This window comes from Notolabrus celidotus, chromosome 7, assembly GCF_009762535.1.
Source record: "Notolabrus celidotus isolate fNotCel1 chromosome 7, fNotCel1.pri, whole genome shotgun sequence".
In the NCBI taxonomy this organism is placed as follows: domain Eukaryota; kingdom Metazoa; phylum Chordata; class Actinopteri; order Labriformes; family Labridae; genus Notolabrus; species Notolabrus celidotus.
In genome coordinates, this window is record NC_048278.1 from 16,579,871 (window position 1) to 16,598,779 (window position 18,909).

Below are 18,909 nucleotides of genomic sequence, written 5' to 3' on the forward strand. Positions count from 1 at the left end.
CTCTGCCAATACTGTCAGAGACCTCTCCCTTAGAGGCTTGTGTCTAATAGAAATGTACAGGATGCGTTCAGTGTCTGGCAGCTCTCCTGTTAGATCGTATTATGTTGTCACAGCGCAGCGTGGTTTGAAAAGTTTGCGTGGATGCTGTGTGTCAGTCCCTCACGCTATTAAGACAGCTGCTCTCAGTGTGTATTGTTCAGCGAGGAGCTATGGGGACCTGACAGGCCCACGGAATCTTTTTTTTTCAACCTAAAGGCCTTTTCACTCTTAACACCCTGAATAGGACCTGCCAATGTCATCTTCCACCCATGGCATTTTTATGGCATAGCTGACATAAGCACAACGCACTCTCGTCAGCCCCTCTGTGGCTCCAGTCGGGCTCCCTTTATTCTCCTCACTGTATGTCAGCTGGTGTTTTCCCATAGACATGGATTGGAGGAGATCTTTTCCAGGCAGGAACACTTTATCTCAGAATTACTCACGCAAATCACACAAGGAGACGCACACTCTCAGAGCAGGGGGCGCACAAATAAAGACGGATGGGTAGAGAGTGAATCGACCTCCTCCCTTCTCTCTCTCTTTCTCTTTTACACAGGTGCTTTCACACACACCTTCTAACACACACACACACACACACACACACACACACACACACACACACACACACACACACACACACACACACACACACACACACCACTCAGACAAAAGAGCCTTGATTACTCAGCAAATGGATGCACCACTGATCACAGGCCGGCCCTCTTACAAACTGGCCTATTATGCGATCTCAGCGTGGGGTGGAAGTGTTGCAGGGGCCCAAGGCAGTGTGGCTGAAGGAGTGTGTGTGTGAATGTATGTGTGTGGGTGCACACGCACTAAGGCTGAGAAGTGCTCCCATGCTGCGCTGCCTAACGAGAGGGCAGGTCAGCCGTTAAATGGGCGCTAATGCGGGAAATTGGAGGCCATTAGGCCTGTCTTTGTTGTTGTGCCTCTGTGTGGCTGGTTAGACTCTTGAAAAAGGAAAGGCCTTATTAGCCCTCACATGGAGACAGAAAGAGAATATATGGGCCATTTAGCTCAGCATGGAGCAGGCCGGCCTGCTGCTGAGGGCTGCAGCAGATTGTAAGGCTGTGTGCACACAAGTGTAATGTACATTTGGGGCAGTGTTAATTTGTCAAAGGCTCTGATAAGAGCAATATTCTTTCTTCTCTTTTGTACCAACTCTTGACACTGGCACTGTGGACAGCTTTATGCAGCCAATGACACATGGTCATCTTATGTTGTGAGATCTCATTTTTTTGTTATTTTTTGGGTCAGTTTTGCCTTTAAAAGGAAAGCCAGAAGCCCTTTTCATACTGCAAGTTAAATGTGCAATACTTCCATCACTGTGCCAGCTGTGGAAGTACTAACAAAGTTGAAAAAGAATCACAGGCCGGCAGAGCAGGCAGAGCTGTGTGTGTTAATGAGTGGATGTGAAGTGTTATCACTCGTGCTTTTGTAAAGCAGTAAACTGAAATTAACTGAAAACTGAAATCTGGGATGCCAATAGTCCATCGATGAGAAAGTACAAAGGCGTGATCACGGCAGATCTTCATTTTGGCACTGTTGTGATCTTGAAACATAAAATTTGCATGCAGTTAAGGGTCAAGGCCAGAAGTTAAACTAGCAGTTGCTGCAATGAGGACTAAATTTTTTCTTTCCCTTAGAATTTGATTGAACTTTTCTGATACTCAAAACAGACCAATTGGTCATAGATGATCAAAAGGGAGGTCTATGAGACATGTGACAGAAACATGGGGGAGATCACATCTCAGTTTTGTACTTCCCTATACAAAGACAATAGAACAATAACAAGAATAAAAAAGACACCAGAATAATAAATAAATCATACACTTCAACCTGGAGAACTTCAGCCTCTATATCTGGAGCGCAAGCCATAACTGCTGAGCTAGATCTGCATTCAAAGATATAAAAAATGTTACAATCAAATACCAGCAAGTAAAGGGTTGAATTAATAGTTTATGGATTTAGAACAAGATGTTTAGAATCTCCCGCTCATTTGGTGGATGAAAATAACCTCTACAATATATTCAAGGCCTGTAACACAAAGAGAAAGATGGAAATTACACCATGTGTTTTAGATTTAAAAAATCCCAGCCTACAGAGCAGGAATTCAATTGAAAATTACAATTAAAAGAAGAGATAACATTTGTATTATGAAAATTTCTATCCTCTCAAATGTTTTTCATGCAGGCCCTGTTGCTAATTCAGTCTAAGAGCAGCAAATTTCATGCAAAGAAAGCTCTTCCATTTCCCTGATATGTTTCTGCACACAGTACCCTACTTACTGAAATACTATATGCTTGTGCTTGCAGCCTCGTTATGTGCTTTGCTGTTTACTCTGCAGTCTACTGTAAATCCGCTGCTTAACATTAACCTTGGCTCCACCACTAATAGCGTCAGGAGGGATCCCCGCTCACGCTGAGGCAGAGCAGTTCTCACAACTCTTTAATTGCAGCGGTCACATAATCAGACAGCATTTTATCACCCGCTGACAGGATGTGCACTGTAAATATAGAGCCCATCTGTCTTCACTGGGAAATGCATCATTTGAGCAAATATGAGAAAACATCAGCGGGTTGAATTATGAAATACAGAGAGGAGAAATAAATAAGTGTGTAAAGGAAGGCTGCCTGACAACAAACAGAATCCATCCACTGGAAACCTCCGTTATCCCATGTTGAGTGTGTCTTCGATAACCCTACAGGACTGATGAATATTCTCTGTGACTCCAGCTCAGTTTGCCAAGTCTCCTCCAGTCAGACCTGGGACTGAAAAAGCACCTCATGCTATCATTTTTCTCCCCTTATCTCTATCCTCCCAGTTTCCCCCCATCCTCTGTGCACTGTCAAAGTGCTTATTAAAAATAGAGCAGCAGAGAGACTTCTTTGCCTTCTTTGGGAGCGGCTGAGATCCAGAGTTTAGTCGGGGTCATTAGAGACATGGTGAAGGGGGCGAGAGGACTCACAGGGGGCTAAAGTGCTGCGGCTAATTGGCTGCAATAAAGGAATTAAATTAGACTGATATAATCTCCGCAGCAGTCTCTCGCTCTCTCTCTTTCCTCCCTTTCCACACTCACCCACATCTCCCTCCACAACACTCTGTGGTTTGACGGCATTCCCAGGGTGCCATCCCCCAATACATGCTGACCAGGTCATCTCACTTAGAAGTGTTTCTCTCTCTCACACTCTTTGCTTCGTCTTCTCAGTGAATTTCTCTGAAATTTTACTGGTTCGTGACGTGCAATGTACCACAATGTGTTGCAGCAACAAGGAAGGAGTGAAAATAAAATTGAAGGATAATTGTGGATGAAGAAACTGTTGTTATGATCCATAATTCTTGCTTATCTCATAAAATTTGAAAATGTTAGAACAAAACCGTCCTCTCTGTCATAGAGGAGTTTGGTTTTAAAAATCTTGCAAAATCAATTGAAGCTGATTCTTTACCCTGTTCTTCCCTGTTTTATTCCCAGATCTTAGTTTTTTTTCACACATGGATTTTATTTACTCAAATTAACGGTAAATAAACACCAGAAGGATGCGGATGACTCTTGACAGTAACAAAAAATATATAAAATGAAAAAAAAGGTGATGTTTCCTTTTTTATTATTTTGTCAATCAGTTAAACATGATATGGTAAGCCATTTAAAATAAATCAATAATTAGGTAATGTTATGGCTTAATTGAGCTGTTAATGTTAAATGAACCAACCAGTTTGTACCAAACTTTATTCGTCTCCACGGAGTGCGTTCAACCCAAAACATCTCATCTATCACCTCAATCCCTCAAATGAGCACTCATCAGATGTGGAAATCCCCTCCTGTATCTTGTCACTGTCTGCCTTAATAAAACACAAAACAAAACCAAGTATTGTTCTAGTTTATAAGAGTCTAAATAAACAGTATCCATGATTTATAAGTTGATATTAAACAGAGACCAGACTGTTCCAGTAGATAAATATTTCTTTCATTTCACATCACTTGATGTTTTGGTTCAACAGTTATTACAGCGGCTTAAAGAAGTCCATCTGTTTTGGGAGAAACAGTCATTATCAGGAACAGGCGATTATTGAAATTCCACTGTCGGTGAATCACATTTTCTTTATTCGTGTGGTCTGACGTCTTCTTGACAGGAGGCATTAGTGTTACCTGTAACCAAGGTGATGTTTTAAATCACTCCTCCCTAGGAAAATATCAACTCTGAATTAACCCGGCCACAGAGTGATTGTTTGGTATGTCTGCGCTCGGGAAAAAATCCCTGACATTAAAGGATGATAATACCACTGTTATTTTTTTGGCACTTTGTGTCAGTTTTTAAGTTGCTCCTCTAATTTTCCCGGGTGCAGTCTGTTTACAGTCAGCGTATCGTTATATAAATATTTGAGCTCGTTTACCAACAGTCATTCCTGTATGATATGAAACACAGACATAATTTGATCAAACTCAAAGTATGAATCAACAGCCTCTGAGGACAGTAGCACAACCCAGTGTTATCTCTGAAGTATAAACTTTAGGGCCTTGAACTTAACTTTTTCAACTCAATATGAAAGGTACTGTCCAGTTAAGATTTTCCATACAAAACTTCTGATTGGTGCATGCAAGATGAATATATTTTACATTATGCTACCAAACACTGTAACATAAAGTCACATAAGCTCCCCCAAATGCTCAGTTCTACAATATATGATCAATAATAATCTTATGAATTATAATTGTACATTTACAGTGGCTGTTTCTCCACATGGAGTGCCTTTGATAATTAAGTAAACGTTTTGCATAAAGGGTGAAGCCACAGAGGCTGTCTTTCGGTACAATCGCTTGAGTGAAGGATAAAGTTTCTAGCGATTCTGCCTGAGGACAGTCTCTGTGGCTTCCTCCTATTGACTGTAATGCTTTTAGAGCACCTTGCCTTTACCTGGAGTCTACCAAACTACCAAGAAGAGCCGTAAAGGAGTATTTTCCAATGAGGACTTTTCTTTGGGACTGTTAATGAGATTTTGTGCTTTTAGGAAATAAAAGCCTCTGCAAGAAAATAGTCTGTCACAACAATACAGTCCCAAATTTTCAGTCAATGAAACTACATTGTGTAAGAGAGTGGGATTTCTGTTGCTGACAACATTTAATATATATATATCTGTCTTTTTTGTCTTTTTGGAGCTGGTATGCCATGTTTTTGAAAGGTGCAGTAAAATTAAACAGTGTTTGCCTTAGATAATAAAAAATGAGATGATGTGAGCAGTTTGATGTCCGTATGGTACTTTTATCTGCAGAAAACACACTAAAACTTCATTTGGAATCACAGTTAGTTGCATTAGCTGCATTAATGTTGTATAATCATGGTCACTGGATCTCTGCATTGAATCCGTCTCGGGTGGAAGTTTAGTGTTTGAACACATCTGAACTAATGATTGGTAATGTCAAACAGGCAAACCTCTCAGCATTTGTGTTATGCTCCCCCCATCTACCCCCAGAGAGAGAGAGAGGCAGAGATAGCGAGCAGCAGGCTGTCAGTGTGTTTGTAGAAAGAAGGATGCTTTACAGGCTGCCATGATTTAATTTGTGCACCATATGCTACACAGCGGTATCAAGTTTTTCCACATATTTTAGGGCACAGTGTGTGAAAACATTTGCAAAATAAGTCACAATGAACCTAAGGAAAGGACACGTAATATCTGTTTGAATTTTCTCCTGAGGGGGTTTCAGAAGTTAATCTGATTACTTTTGGGAGCACCCATAGGGTTAAAATTAAAGTATTGGTTTGTAGACTCCCCTTGGTGTTTGTTTAAAAGCAGGAGACAGTCTAGCTGAGCTCCTGCTGCTCCCTTGCTTGAAGGCGCTGGTGTTGGGTTCTGGTTTTCTGTCCTGTTTGGGTGAGCGGTACAGATGACGGCAGCAGGGAGGCTGGATATCCAAAGAGCTGAGAGGAAAATTCTGGAGGACTCACAAATAGAATGGAAAGGTCTATTTTTGGAAAGTGTTGATAACAGAACAGACAGTAGTTTGTTATATTATGTGGATACTTAGATATCCAGTGTGTTCTGTTAATGAGCAGCCAGCAGCTACAACAACAAGCTCAATGCAGCGTGTGGATTTAGCGTGAAAGTGGCAGAGATGAGTTTCTTGAGTGTCTCTTCAGAACAAATCGAGGCTGTGACCGACATCACTCAATTACCCGGCTTATCACAAGTACAATGAGCTTAACCTCAACCTCTCACTCTGTTCTTGAGTTTTCCCTCTAATTAGCCAAACCTCTGCTCTGCCACAGCCACCGCTACATGGTCGAGGTCAGGAGATAGAGGCTGGGAACCACTCAGAGAAACTAATTAGCCGTGTTTCAAAGACACACACACACACACACACACACACACACACACACACACACACACACACACACACACACACACACACACACACACACAGACACAGATCTGAGCTGAGGCCCTGTGTGTCCTGCAGAGGGATGTGCGGGAAACCGCAATGCCCGATAAACAAATCATCTTCCTGTTAAATTCAGCAGCTTGAAGTTAAAAGAGATGCCAGTGCAGCTTTTTGTCATTTCAGACGGATGTGTTCCTCGTTACAGAAGGTGTTGAAAGGCTTAGCTTCATCCAGCTAATTCAATTACTCCCAAGCTAAAAGTATCACTTCACACTTCTTTTTACTGCTCACCTGGGGGTGGTTACAGACCCCCTGCGAGCCGCTAATCCAGCCTAGAGCAGTTAACCTGAGTGAAAACAGGCCAAACATTTTAGGCCTTACTTTGAGGGAAATGTAGTCTTTGTTGACACGAATTAACACATCCAGAACTTTTGTATCTTAATATTTACAAAGCTACTCAGTTAAACAACAAATTTGGCAGGAATCATACTTAAGTGAACAAACATGTGTCTCTCTTTTTTTGTAGTTTGAGTCATTTAGTTACTTTAACAGACGTCTGACACCATTTATTGCTTTGATGCTGAAATATAGTCATGTTGAGGAAGTGTTGATTCTCCCACAGCTAGGAACAAACGTCCTCAAACTGCACCTGGTTGCAGCAAGCTTGTGCGTGTGTGTGTGTGTTTTTGTGTGTGTGTGTGTGTGTGTGTGTGTGTGTGTGTGTGTGTGTGTGTGTGTGTGTGTGTGTGTGTGTGTGTGCGTGCGTGCGTGCGTGTGTGTGTGTGTGTGTGTGTATTTGTGTGAGTTGGTGTGAATAGCAGCTGTAGCTTTTGTTTGCTGTGAAGGTGTGTGAGCTGATCGCTTGGCTGAAATAAACCACAGCTCAGCTTTTGTGTCTCTATTGAAGGCAGAGACCTTGAATCCTGCTGCTTGTAAAAAGCAAGCGTGAGGAATGCTGTGTGCTTGTGTGCTTGTGTGTTTGTGTGCCTGTTCAGCAGTGGTGCTTTTTGGTCTATTATTTGGCAAAGTTATCACAGCGGTCCGTCTGAAAAGAGATGGCAGGTATTTCAGCAGCAGCAGTGAGTGTTCCCTGTGGTGGTCGGTCTGGACGAGTCCGGGTGCGTTTTAAGAGATGACATTTCCAAGAAGAGAAATGCTTCCTGTCCTTTGATACATTTTGTGTCGATGCACAGTGTTTGCTCTCGGATATAAATTAGTTTTAAAAAATTGTATACAAAGAGTTGTACCTTAAATTGTTTCCATAGTTCTTAGCTGTGAGCGAGTGGCAGGGATTTTCAGCATGATTCAGAAAATTGGAAATAACTGAAGTATACAAAATGCATTTTTCATTTGTATAATGTTTAAAGGCGTTGAAGAACACAGTTGAAAAAAAATTAAAAACTGTTTCAAAAGTGTAAATTCATTCAGCATCTTTTGAAGATGTAGATCAAACGTCTATATTTAGACCTGATGTCACCAGAAAATCTGCCTCTGTTACTACGTTTGTCACAGTTTTAATTTCAAATCACATTTCATATATGTTATACCTAAAGTAACTTTATGTCCGTGCATCATAGTCCTTTACGAAAATAATTGATGGATTGGAGCTAGTTTCCATCCCATCCAAGCAACAACCTTGTCCATTCATGTTTGTTTCTTTACGTTTGCCATGAGCTTGTAGAGTTTTACAGTCCTGTCAGGTATCAGTGAAATATATCAATATCCAGAACATCCAGGGGTCTTTACCTTCACTGTTGGAGCGTCACAGCCTAAGGGCCTGAGCACAAATGGTCTTCTTTTTCTTTTTACTGGAGGAAAAGTTAAAAATAATCCGTTCAGGTCCCTATTTCCAAACCTTGCTAGTATCTTCTTAGCATCGCACAGCACATAAGGCCCTGTATTTTGAGTTTTTGGATGAAAAATACAACTTTTGAATTTATGTCTTTGTATAGAGTAGATTACTTTGAAGAAATTACATCACAATAATAATTTCTATCCTCCTTTAACCTCTAAATTTAACAATTTATTAAAACTAAATAAGAAAAAAAATGGTATAAACTGTGTCTGTGTTTTCAGACACATTATTGTTGTATCCGTATTAAGCCGGCTGGTTGAGACTAGATTTGGACCTGATTTCACCCTGCTTCTCATCATTAAAATTCTGATGACTACTTACAGGGTTGTGCATGTATTTATTCAATGAAATGGAGAGGATATGGGGCTGTTGAAATTAACAGATGCTTTTGTTTTGATCGATTGTCAAAGCTCAGACTGATCTCTGACAGATCTCCTGCTTTTGGATTCCTATCAAAATCATCAAAAATAATAAATTACATTTATATGCACAAAAAGGAAGGAATGTATACTGTATATGCTTGACGTTGACTGAAAATCACCATAATAACATCACATCACTGTGTGCAACTTAAAAACAGAATACATAGCAGTTGTAAAGGACTACTGTTGAAAGAAAAGGATCATAGAGATTTGATCTTGACTGACGACGCAATGTTATCTCTCATATCATCTCCATTATCCATTAATTATATGTTTGATATGGGATTATGAATGGAAACAGGTAACCACCTATAAATAGATAACACTGTATTATAAAGGCACAGGAAACCTGATAAGATCACTCAAGATTTTTTGCGTCAGTTGTTTTAATTAAATGTCCCTTATTTTGACAAGGTGGTGATGATGTACTTCTTAAAAGAGCATGTATGAAAATGACGCTTGGAATTGAGACAATGATAACAGTGTTTCAGAGTTATTTTTATAAAAGGTATGTAGTGTGAGACGTCTTGCATCATGCCTGGTGTCAGTGAGTTTAGATAAAGTGCCTCTCACTCGTCCCCTTTATCTGACATAATACCTTATGAAGCATGATACTGTCAAACACAATGTGGCCTCCTGCCCCACACCTTCACATCCACCTCGTCTCCAGACTGAAATATCCAGTATGCCTTGAAGGACTGTAGCTTTATTCTCAGTGTAGTCCTATGGTCTAGAGTTTCCCTGTGTTCATAGAGGGAGGGCATGAAGCTATCTTTGTTGTGTCACCGAGACGTGTCTGCAGGTCTGAGGCTCACTGGACTCCTCGCACACTGATCCTTGTTAGCTGTTGAGGGATCGATTTCATTTAAACACAGATAGACTGCACTTGCTCCTTTAGGCTTGATTGACAGCCGGCTCAGGTTTTTTAGCAGTGACACACATCTCTTCAAAGCGGTCATATAGTTTTAACAACTGTGAAATCACAACATCTCTGTGGCTACTATAAATGACGTTTTAGAGATGAAATATCCTTGCCGGTTAAAAAAAAAAAATGAGGTGCCCTTATTCCTGAAACTTCAACACATTTGTGCCTCGAGAAACTCTATGAAGGTTGTAGGAGTCAGCGGGCTTTAGGGGTTTTCCAGTGGAGCCAGGAGAAGAAAAGCATCCGCTCTGCAGTGTGAAAGGCCACCAACATGAGTAGTACATAGGTGTAAATGTAGCTTAAGACAACAATGCAAACTTCAGATCTGTGTCACTTGAAAGAAAAGAGGTGAGTTCACAGGACACAGGAGTAAGGAAGATCAGTTTAACCCGAATTCACTCCAGTGCCATATATCCTGAAAATACAGTGCTTGCATAAGAATCTACCCCCTTTCTTTTTTCTTAACCACATAACTGCAAATAAAAATTGATTATATAGGGTTTTACATGATTAAAAAAGAAAAATAACACTGAAATTATTTTGTTTGGGTGAAGGGTGATGATGTTCAAGATTATTACAAATACAAATTTTAGAGTCTTTAGTTTGGCTTCAGTTTAGCTTTAAAGCTATAGTTCAAACTGCAGAAAGACACTGTAATAAAGGTATCATCAGTCTGTGGTCTCATACCATTAAAATTCTTACTTTATTTACTTTGCATTAAATACTAAGGCTTAAGACAACCAGTCTGCAGCAGAGACATTTCACTAATTAAACTCCTGCTGTCCTGAATGGGCTGATAAAACACAGAGCTGCTAATGTGTGTGTGTGAGTGTGTGATATTGTAATTAGGTCCTCAGAGTGGAGAGGGGAAATCCCAGGAGTCTCAAGCACACATCCAGAGGAAATATTCTCAGATACACACACAAAAAAGTACACAACTGCACTTAGAAGAGCACACACTTAAGCACACACACCAATGAAATGTCAGGTTGAAGAATGCTGTGGGATGCTAGAGCTTCCCTCCGTCTTCCTCGTAATGATGAGAGGATGATGAGCTGACACACAAACCAACCAAGGGACCCCGTTTGGACCCAGATAACCCCCATTCCGATGCACACACACAGATACACGCATTAACACATAAAGTACAGTATGTTCCCTCACATAGCAGAGCCACAAACTGTATCAGAAGTGTTGCTGTAAATAATGTATGAGTGTGTCTGTGGTGCTTGTGGAGGACCGGTGTCTCGGACGGGCGGTCTTAATGAAGTTGGGCACGCCGGCCTCACTCGACTGCCAGAGAGTCATGAATAAACATCAGCCGGCTAATTAAACTCAGCAAGGGCAACTGTACTGATCAGTAAACAAGTGGTGGTGAGGGGTCTCACACCCACTCACTTGGATTCACAGGGAGCAGAGGAAATGATAAAACCAGGCCTCTACTTTCTGTTCAGTACAGCTTCCTCTCCAGAGAACAGGAAGGACCATGAGGAGAAGAGTCAGAGACTGAAAAATGCAATGTTTGGCTTTATTATCAGAGTAGTTTAATGTATCTTACTGACCCTCAGTGTCTGTGGTGACTCTGCATCCAGTCAGAGAAACAAATAAAACAAACAATCCTGAACAGCACGATAACATATCACAAGTAAAAAAATTGTAATGGTGTACAGAAAATAACTACTGCAGAAAGTAACAGCAGTTATAAGTATGAATACAGGGTTAATTACATGACACAATAAGGGACACATTAGGTTGACAACTTATGTTGAGCAGTTTCACTTTAAGTTACTGGTTAACTCTCATAAGTAGTAGTATTTGTTGCTTGTGGATTTCATTAGTGCTTCTCTGTTCATATGTAGCACTTAAGTTGGACAAATTGTATCATATCCTGTCTAATCCTGTTTTAACATACTGAATCAAATCCTATTGTATCATATTGTGTCGTACTGTAATGTGTAGTGTAGTGATGTGTAGTGATACCTTACCGTACCGTACCATACCGTACCGTTCCATCATCATAATCGCTTCGTATCGTGTAGAACATTGCAAACACTGTTGCTTTTCTGTTTTAGGAACTGTTTTTTTGAAGCCAATGTAATTTTTACAATACACTAAACATTTTTGTTTTTCACATACATGGGATTTTTTGACACAAATTTTGCACTGTAATTTTGAAGCAAGCTGGCACTAAAACTTTTGTTGGGTTTAATAAACTGTCTGATGATTATCCCCATCATGACCTTAACTAACTATAAAAAAAAACTTTAAAATTAGCAAAAATTAGACTAAGGAGTATTTTGAAACTTGTTTTATTTATTGTTTAAAGTAACAGTGAATGGCTGTTTTTCATTTAATATAAGACAGACTTCCATTAATCACAATCAATGCAAAAATAATTATCCCACCTCATAAAATTTAACATGTAGTGTAACACACCGGGTCTGCTATTAGAAGATGTTACCTAAGATATCTATTTCAGGTAATAGTTGTATCTGATGCCATTTATACAGTGATAGTATTATTATTACTTACTGACATGAATGGATAATTTTAGTTTGTGTCAGTTGATTTCATTATTGATCATCATCGAAACACAAGCTTTCCTTATTACACGCTTTTGCAATTATTTGTAAAAATCTGTTACTTGTATAATCCCAACAAATTCTTCACAAAAAGCTCTTGTTTTTTAATTAGAATTCTATGTTTCACAGAAAGGCTACAGTTTTCATCAGTTTTGCTTAGTTTGCTTAGCTTGTAAATACTCAATCAGTTTGTGTCGTAATATTTATTTCACACTTCAATTTTTGAACCCTCTTTTGTTTCATCCACAGCCTGCAACTGTAACCTGCATGCCCGACGGTGTCGCTTCAACATGGAGCTGTACAAGCTGTCGGGAAGGAAGAGTGGAGGAGTCTGCCTCAACTGTCGCCACAACACAGCCGGACGGCACTGCCACTACTGCAAGGAGGGCTACTACAGAGACCTGTCCAAACCCATCTCACACAGAAAGGCCTGCAAAGGTACAGAGATCTTCTTCTTTAGTTTGTTTTTTTGTTGCTGTTGTTCTGATTTATTAAATATTAACAAAAACATCTGGAGCAGCAATTACAGATTCAATACCAGAACCTTCCTGGGATTCTTAAGGTCTGATATGCAATAATTTAAGATGAGTTACAGGAAGTCTGTGGAAGCCAGCAGTGCCTCCATTCCTGACTCCGTATTGCCCTCCTCTTGTTCTGTCAGCAGAGATGAGTTGGGGGTCTGTTGGGACTGTGGAGGTTGTGGAGGTATGGGCATGTCGGGCTGGGTGTTCCCCTCATTGACAGTTGAGTTATTTGGCTTCGTTCAGGGAGAGGGGAGGGGGAGTGAGTAAGGGGATGACAGGACAAGCAAAACAAACAAAGCTGAGGTGTGAAGTGATCCCCGGTGCAGGTCAGAGACAAATGAGAAACAGGGAAGATCGGAGGAACGCGCAAGAAAAAAATAAGGAGGACACAAAGCAAAAAAAAGAGGTTGTCAAGACATTGAAAGATGGGAGAGAAGGGGGGAGAGAGGAGGAAGAGAAAACGAGTAGAGGAAGACACCCCCACGCAGGTGTGCTCACTATTAAGTGTTGGATGAATCGGCTGCCATCAGCCATCAGCCCTCAGCGTAGCTAATAAGGGTCAAAGAAAGAGAGGAGGAGGAGGAGGAGGAAGAAGAAGAGGAGGGTGAGGGTTGAAAAAGGAGAGGGCATGTTTTCTCACCTCTTTCTATAGCTGCAGGGAAAGATAACAGGAGCTGAATCTCTGTGCAAACAAGCCCACAGACACCTCACAGTGTCTCTGTATACATGCAGCATGCACACACAGCAACACATGCATAGTTTGAAGTTTTTTAAGCGCCACTTCTAAAGGCGGTCTGTGAGGAAATATTAGCCGCCTGCTGACAGTTTAAGCCAGAGTTTTCTCACATCAGTCACCAAGAGGTAAATAAATAAACCAACCAATCAGTCAGCTTGACAGAAGGCATGTCTGAAAGGTAAAACATCTGCAGAGGAGAAAGAAATGATTCGCAATGATGCCTCATCAGCAGATAAAAAATATATTTCCTAAAATCTGATCTCTTACATATTTGTTCCATATTTCTTCTCCTCACTTGTCATGAAGACATGTTTCATGCTGCTGTTACAAAACCAAATCATTCTGATGCAAAACAACATCACTACTGTTGCATTAACTCTCATTGAAGCAACCATATCAAACATCCTCTGCATGAGCAAGAACTCATCTCATACCAAAGCTCTTCGACAAATACATCCATTCAGTTTTCACCCCTCCTCATCCGCTCATGAGTGATATTCCTGCACCGACATTAACACCTTCCGTGGCTTTGGGCCCATTCTCCTGTCGAGCAGGAATGCAAACACACATTCATCAAGACGGGGCGTTGTGTATCATTAACCCCTATCCTCGGCTGTGTCTGCCAGCCAGGCTAATTGTGCAGATTTAAGCTCTCTTTTTTTTTTTAGTTGTTGTTTTTACACCCCTTCTCATGTGTCCCAGACTTGATTCTTTCAGCGTCCCATAACTCACTTTCATGAGGGTTTGTTTCTCCTAACGGCAGAAGTTGGAGGCCTCAGAGACATGTTGTGCTTTAAAAAAGGCTGAATAATCTGTTTTTGCAATTGTAGATACAGTTCGCAAATATTTTATGAAGATCATAGAAGCACAATTAGTTCTGCTAATTACCAAGATGCATGCCCAAATAGTATTTTATCATCATTGTTTGATAATTAGCTTAATCACATTGGAATTAGGAATTGGCTGAGTCATTTATTTGTACCAATAATTTCTCTGGTGCTTTACACTTTTAAGAAAATGGAGACTTACCCATTTTAAATCAGCAAACAAAGAGTATCATATAAATGTTTAATGATTACAGACTGTTTTTCAATCCTTTTTTTATTGCCACAGAATTGAGAGTCTTTTTTAAGCGAGCATGCAACATTTGAAGAGAACAAAATCTTCTCTGTCGTTAAACTAAACAAAAGCAAAATAAAACTGAAAAAAACTCAGTTCATGAAATGATAAAATATTCTTACCAGAAGTTAGAATGCAGCCTGCTTGGCAGAACATAAAAAAAGTTTCCACTGATGTGGAAATGTGTTCTCACAAGGGGATGATGATGATGATGATGACTAATCTAATGTGAGGAAACTTTGGATAAATGAGTCATGAAAGGAAAGTCCAAACAGTGTGCTGAAAGCTGTGAAAAATGCACCTGGTGTGGACCTTTGGTGTCTCGATGAAACTGAATCTAATGTACTGAGATTTTTGATAACCAGTGTGACTGATTTGAAGTCTGATGAAATCTCCACCTTCATCTGTCCTCTTTGCATGGACTTGGCATGAGCATACTAACTTCCCCATCTTCTCTGACTCTACTTTCTTGCTCGAACTGAGGGAAGTATGCTGCCAGTGCATTTTGAACAATATGCAACATGCAGTTTCTTTCCAGGATTACTCTGCAGTATATGCAAATTGTTAGAAGAATTAGAGAAGTATCTGTCATCACACTTCAATGAGGGATTTTCTTTTAAGAGTCAATCGTTTGCTGAGCTGCTGCTTGAAAAAGATTAGATAATGTTGGTAAAACTTGAATACTTTTTTTTACTGTTCTCAAAGTTTGAAATCATTCAAATTTGTACAACAAATTGTTTTAATCTGTTATTTAAAAAAGGAAAAATTTAAAACACTCTGCTTTCAGATACTAACAAGTAAGGATCTGTTGTTTCATCAAAGTATGAATTAATTCTAACCGAGAAGTGATGGATGAATCAGAATTAAATATAGTCCTTTATTAAAACTTAAATAGATTTGTTGCCTCACATCAGCCCTGACAAAACAGAATCACTTCATCTACACATTGTGAAAACAAGGACAAGACTATGCTAGTTTCATAGATCCTGAGTGGAATCTGAGGATAACATCTATGATAGTACTTTTTTATTAAGTTGATCACAGCCCCACAGGCTCAAAGCAGAAGTACAGTCATGTCATATTCTCATTACATCAGAGTCTCCATCATCTCTCACACTTCAGACTCTCTCCTGACTCCTTCATTCTGTGCTACTTCTCATCGTGCTACAACATAAACACATTTCATCATTATTTACAACATTGTCAGCTTACCCAAACCGTTTTGTTCAATTTAATCCATGAAATTCACCAGAGTTTGTACACGTCCCACTTCTCCCAGACCTGCGTAATTATAAGCAAACACTGTCCAAGCTCTACTGAGGTATCCAGTTACATCAAAACAGGCCTACAATAAAGGATGTGTGGTAATTACCCCAAGCTGACAAATGATACCAAGCATGAACTCCCTCTTTTGCCAATTTAAACATTTTTGCTAACTATATTTGGAAAGTTTGAAAACTTTTCAGATGTGTGGAACTGGGTAACAAAGTCTCTCTGTTAACAAAGTTGCCACACACAGCTTTTATTCCCCTATGTCAAACACCTCTGTCAAAGTATTTCTCTTGTTGACCACATCATAACTCAAGATAATTCAATGAAACTCAAACTGCAGAACTAATTTCTGTCCACTCATTGAAGTGACAGCAATTAAGAGGTTTGGTTATTTATTGAGCTCAGAGAGAGAGGGAGAGAGAGAGAGAGAGAGAGAGAGAGAGAGAGAGAGAGAGAGAGAGAGGGCGGGGGGGGGGGGGGGGGGGGCTATTTTGCTGTAGTAAGAAAGCAGGCAGGTCGAAGAGCAACAAAGTTTGCTTTTATATGCGAAACACAATCCACTCCTCTTTAAAAAAAAAAACCCTGCTCATTTCCATAGAGGAGTGAGCTGTGCCTGGTGACCACATTTACATGCTAAAATTTACAACTTCAGCCCTCACTGAGTGAGAGTGTAAACACAGAACACAGATTCAAGCAGTTCTTGTTTGTATCTTTGACAGTTTGGAACCTCAAAGCTTTGCTGTAAAACTGTTAGTGCGTATCTGAAACAAAAAAAGAGAGGGTATTAACTTTAAACAGTGATAGCGAGATTTGGAAAAGACAAAGAGAAGCAACAATCTGGGTGGTCTTTGAATGCCTCTGACTTATAATTGAGATAAGAACTGTAGCTTTTAGGTGAAAACTTCACGTCAAGTTTGATCAGCTGTGTTGTCGCACTGATTCTGACTTTGATACATTATCTAAACTTAATATGGAAAAGTTAAACATTGGTGATTCCTCTACAGAGCCCTTGTTGATAAGCAGTCTACAGAACATGGGTTTACAATGGTAACAACATGAGAGGTCTTTGCCAAACGAAAGCCATGTCCACGTGAATCAACTGTCCCTCGATTTCTCTCGGACAGTGGCAGAGCCAGCAGTTGGCCTCACCTGGAATCTGATTGACCACACCAATGACCATCCTGAAATTTGAAAAATGATTAGCTATTAGCTTTGTCAGAGGCGGTACTGACATCGAGATCAACATTTCGGCATGTGTTTCAACATGCTTCCTCTTAGCTTCATTACACTGAAATGTTGAACTTTTTTTTTAGTTGGTACTTTAAATGGTGACGCTTGACAATAAATTAAGTTCAGAGGATTTAAATGCTGCTGCTCTGTTGACTTACCCTTTAAAGTGAAAAAATATACACAAGAAGTGAGGATAACCCTCCTGAGTTCTGGGTACGCTTCTGATATTTATCACTCCTGCCCCCCCTAAGAAAGTCTGCTCCCAGTTTGGCCACCCCAGTCAAAAAAGTCTGTCTCCACCTCTGCTCTCAGATAATATTTGATATAAGTTTGAGCAGTGAATGAAAGTTTTGACGTGTTGGTTTTATCATGGCTAACTTGTCTTAATGCTATAATGGATTTGGAGGATGTGACTTCCACACTTTGCCCATGAACACAATAAATATCTTTTGGTGATGAATATGAGACGAGAAGGCAGTGTTTGATCAGCCATCACTGTGTCTCTGCGTTCTTTGTGTCACTCTTCGTGAAAATGCACAGTTTTGACTACTGTGCTCCGCAATTGTTTCATGCCTTTTGATGTTCTTGGGATTTTAACACCCGACAGTTTAGTTGGAATACGGTCCAGTTTTCTCCTCGGTGCTTTGAAGAAATGTGAAAGTGAAACTGACCTGATTAAATATTTGGTAGACTTTAAAATGCTTTTATCTTCATATGACATAATGGAAACAATATAGTAGTCACACGAGCAAATAGAATATGCTGATTTTAGTGATTATGATTACATGGGTTCGTCAATAAAATTATATTTAATAGAACTGAATGTGTTAAAGGCATCAAAATGCAATCTGACTTAACACTTTCACCACCTGCATCCCCAATTTCCCCTGCCTCCAAAATGTGCATACGCATGGGTCTGACATTGTCTTGTCAAGTTTGTTTTTATATAATACAAACTTGCCACTTTTAAGTCCTGTTTTCTGTGGACATTTGTGAGCATGCAACCTTCATAAATAACTACTTACGAATGATCAGCAAAGGGTGATCACTTTGTACAGAGGGTGCCAAAATCGACATAAATAGAAAGCCTCCATCAAAACCAAATAGAATTGAACCTGGGCAGTTGGCATTCATTTCTATGACCAAGTGATATAATTCAGGCATCCTCATTGGAATCTGAACATCAACCATCATGTAATTACATCGGTCAGTGGGCTGATTTGAAACATATTTTGCATTAAGAGGAAAATGAGGCTTTGGTAGAGGGATGGTCTGTTTCAATTATAGCAACAACCTAAAAAAGATCTCCCTACTTTAACATATGCCTTCCATTGACTTTACAGGGTTTTTATTGGCTGCTTAAAATAAGTTTTCCGCTCAGGATTTGAAAAGTATACATTTTCCTGATTATATGTTTGTTTTTTTATTTCTTTCCGGTGCACTGCTATCTGTGTGTTTTTAATCACATCAACACACATGCTGTATTATGCATGAAGCTATTATTGTTCAAGAAAAGCTCGGATCCTCTGCTTGTATGCTCAAAAAATAAGTCTTGCCTTGACTCTTCGGCCAATTTGAACCTATTATTCCGATCAATAAAGCACCAAATAGCATCACAAGCAAGACCCACCCTCTAATAAATCAACACATCTTTTAGAAAGCTGTTCATGCACACTGGAACAACCCAACAACACCATCTCTTACTGCTCTCCAAAGATACTTGTGGTGGAGCAGAAACCTAATAATAATGGAAGACAGACTTGGGTAGCTTGGCTTCACTTCAGGGCCAACAAATTATTCTTATTGGC

At 39.9% G+C, this 18,909-nt stretch overlaps 1 protein-coding gene across 1 annotated transcript in view; it reads left to right on the forward strand.

Moving 5' to 3' along the window:
• LOC117815328 (netrin-1-like) overlaps nt 1–18,909 on the forward strand; it is a 72,037-nt gene that overhangs the window by 26,711 nt on the left and 26,417 nt on the right. The window contains exon 5 of the mRNA XM_034686980.1: nt 12,470–12,658. Coding sequence (XP_034542871.1) covers nt 12,470–12,658 — 189 coding nt within the window. The remainder of the gene's footprint in view (nt 1–12,469; nt 12,659–18,909) is intronic.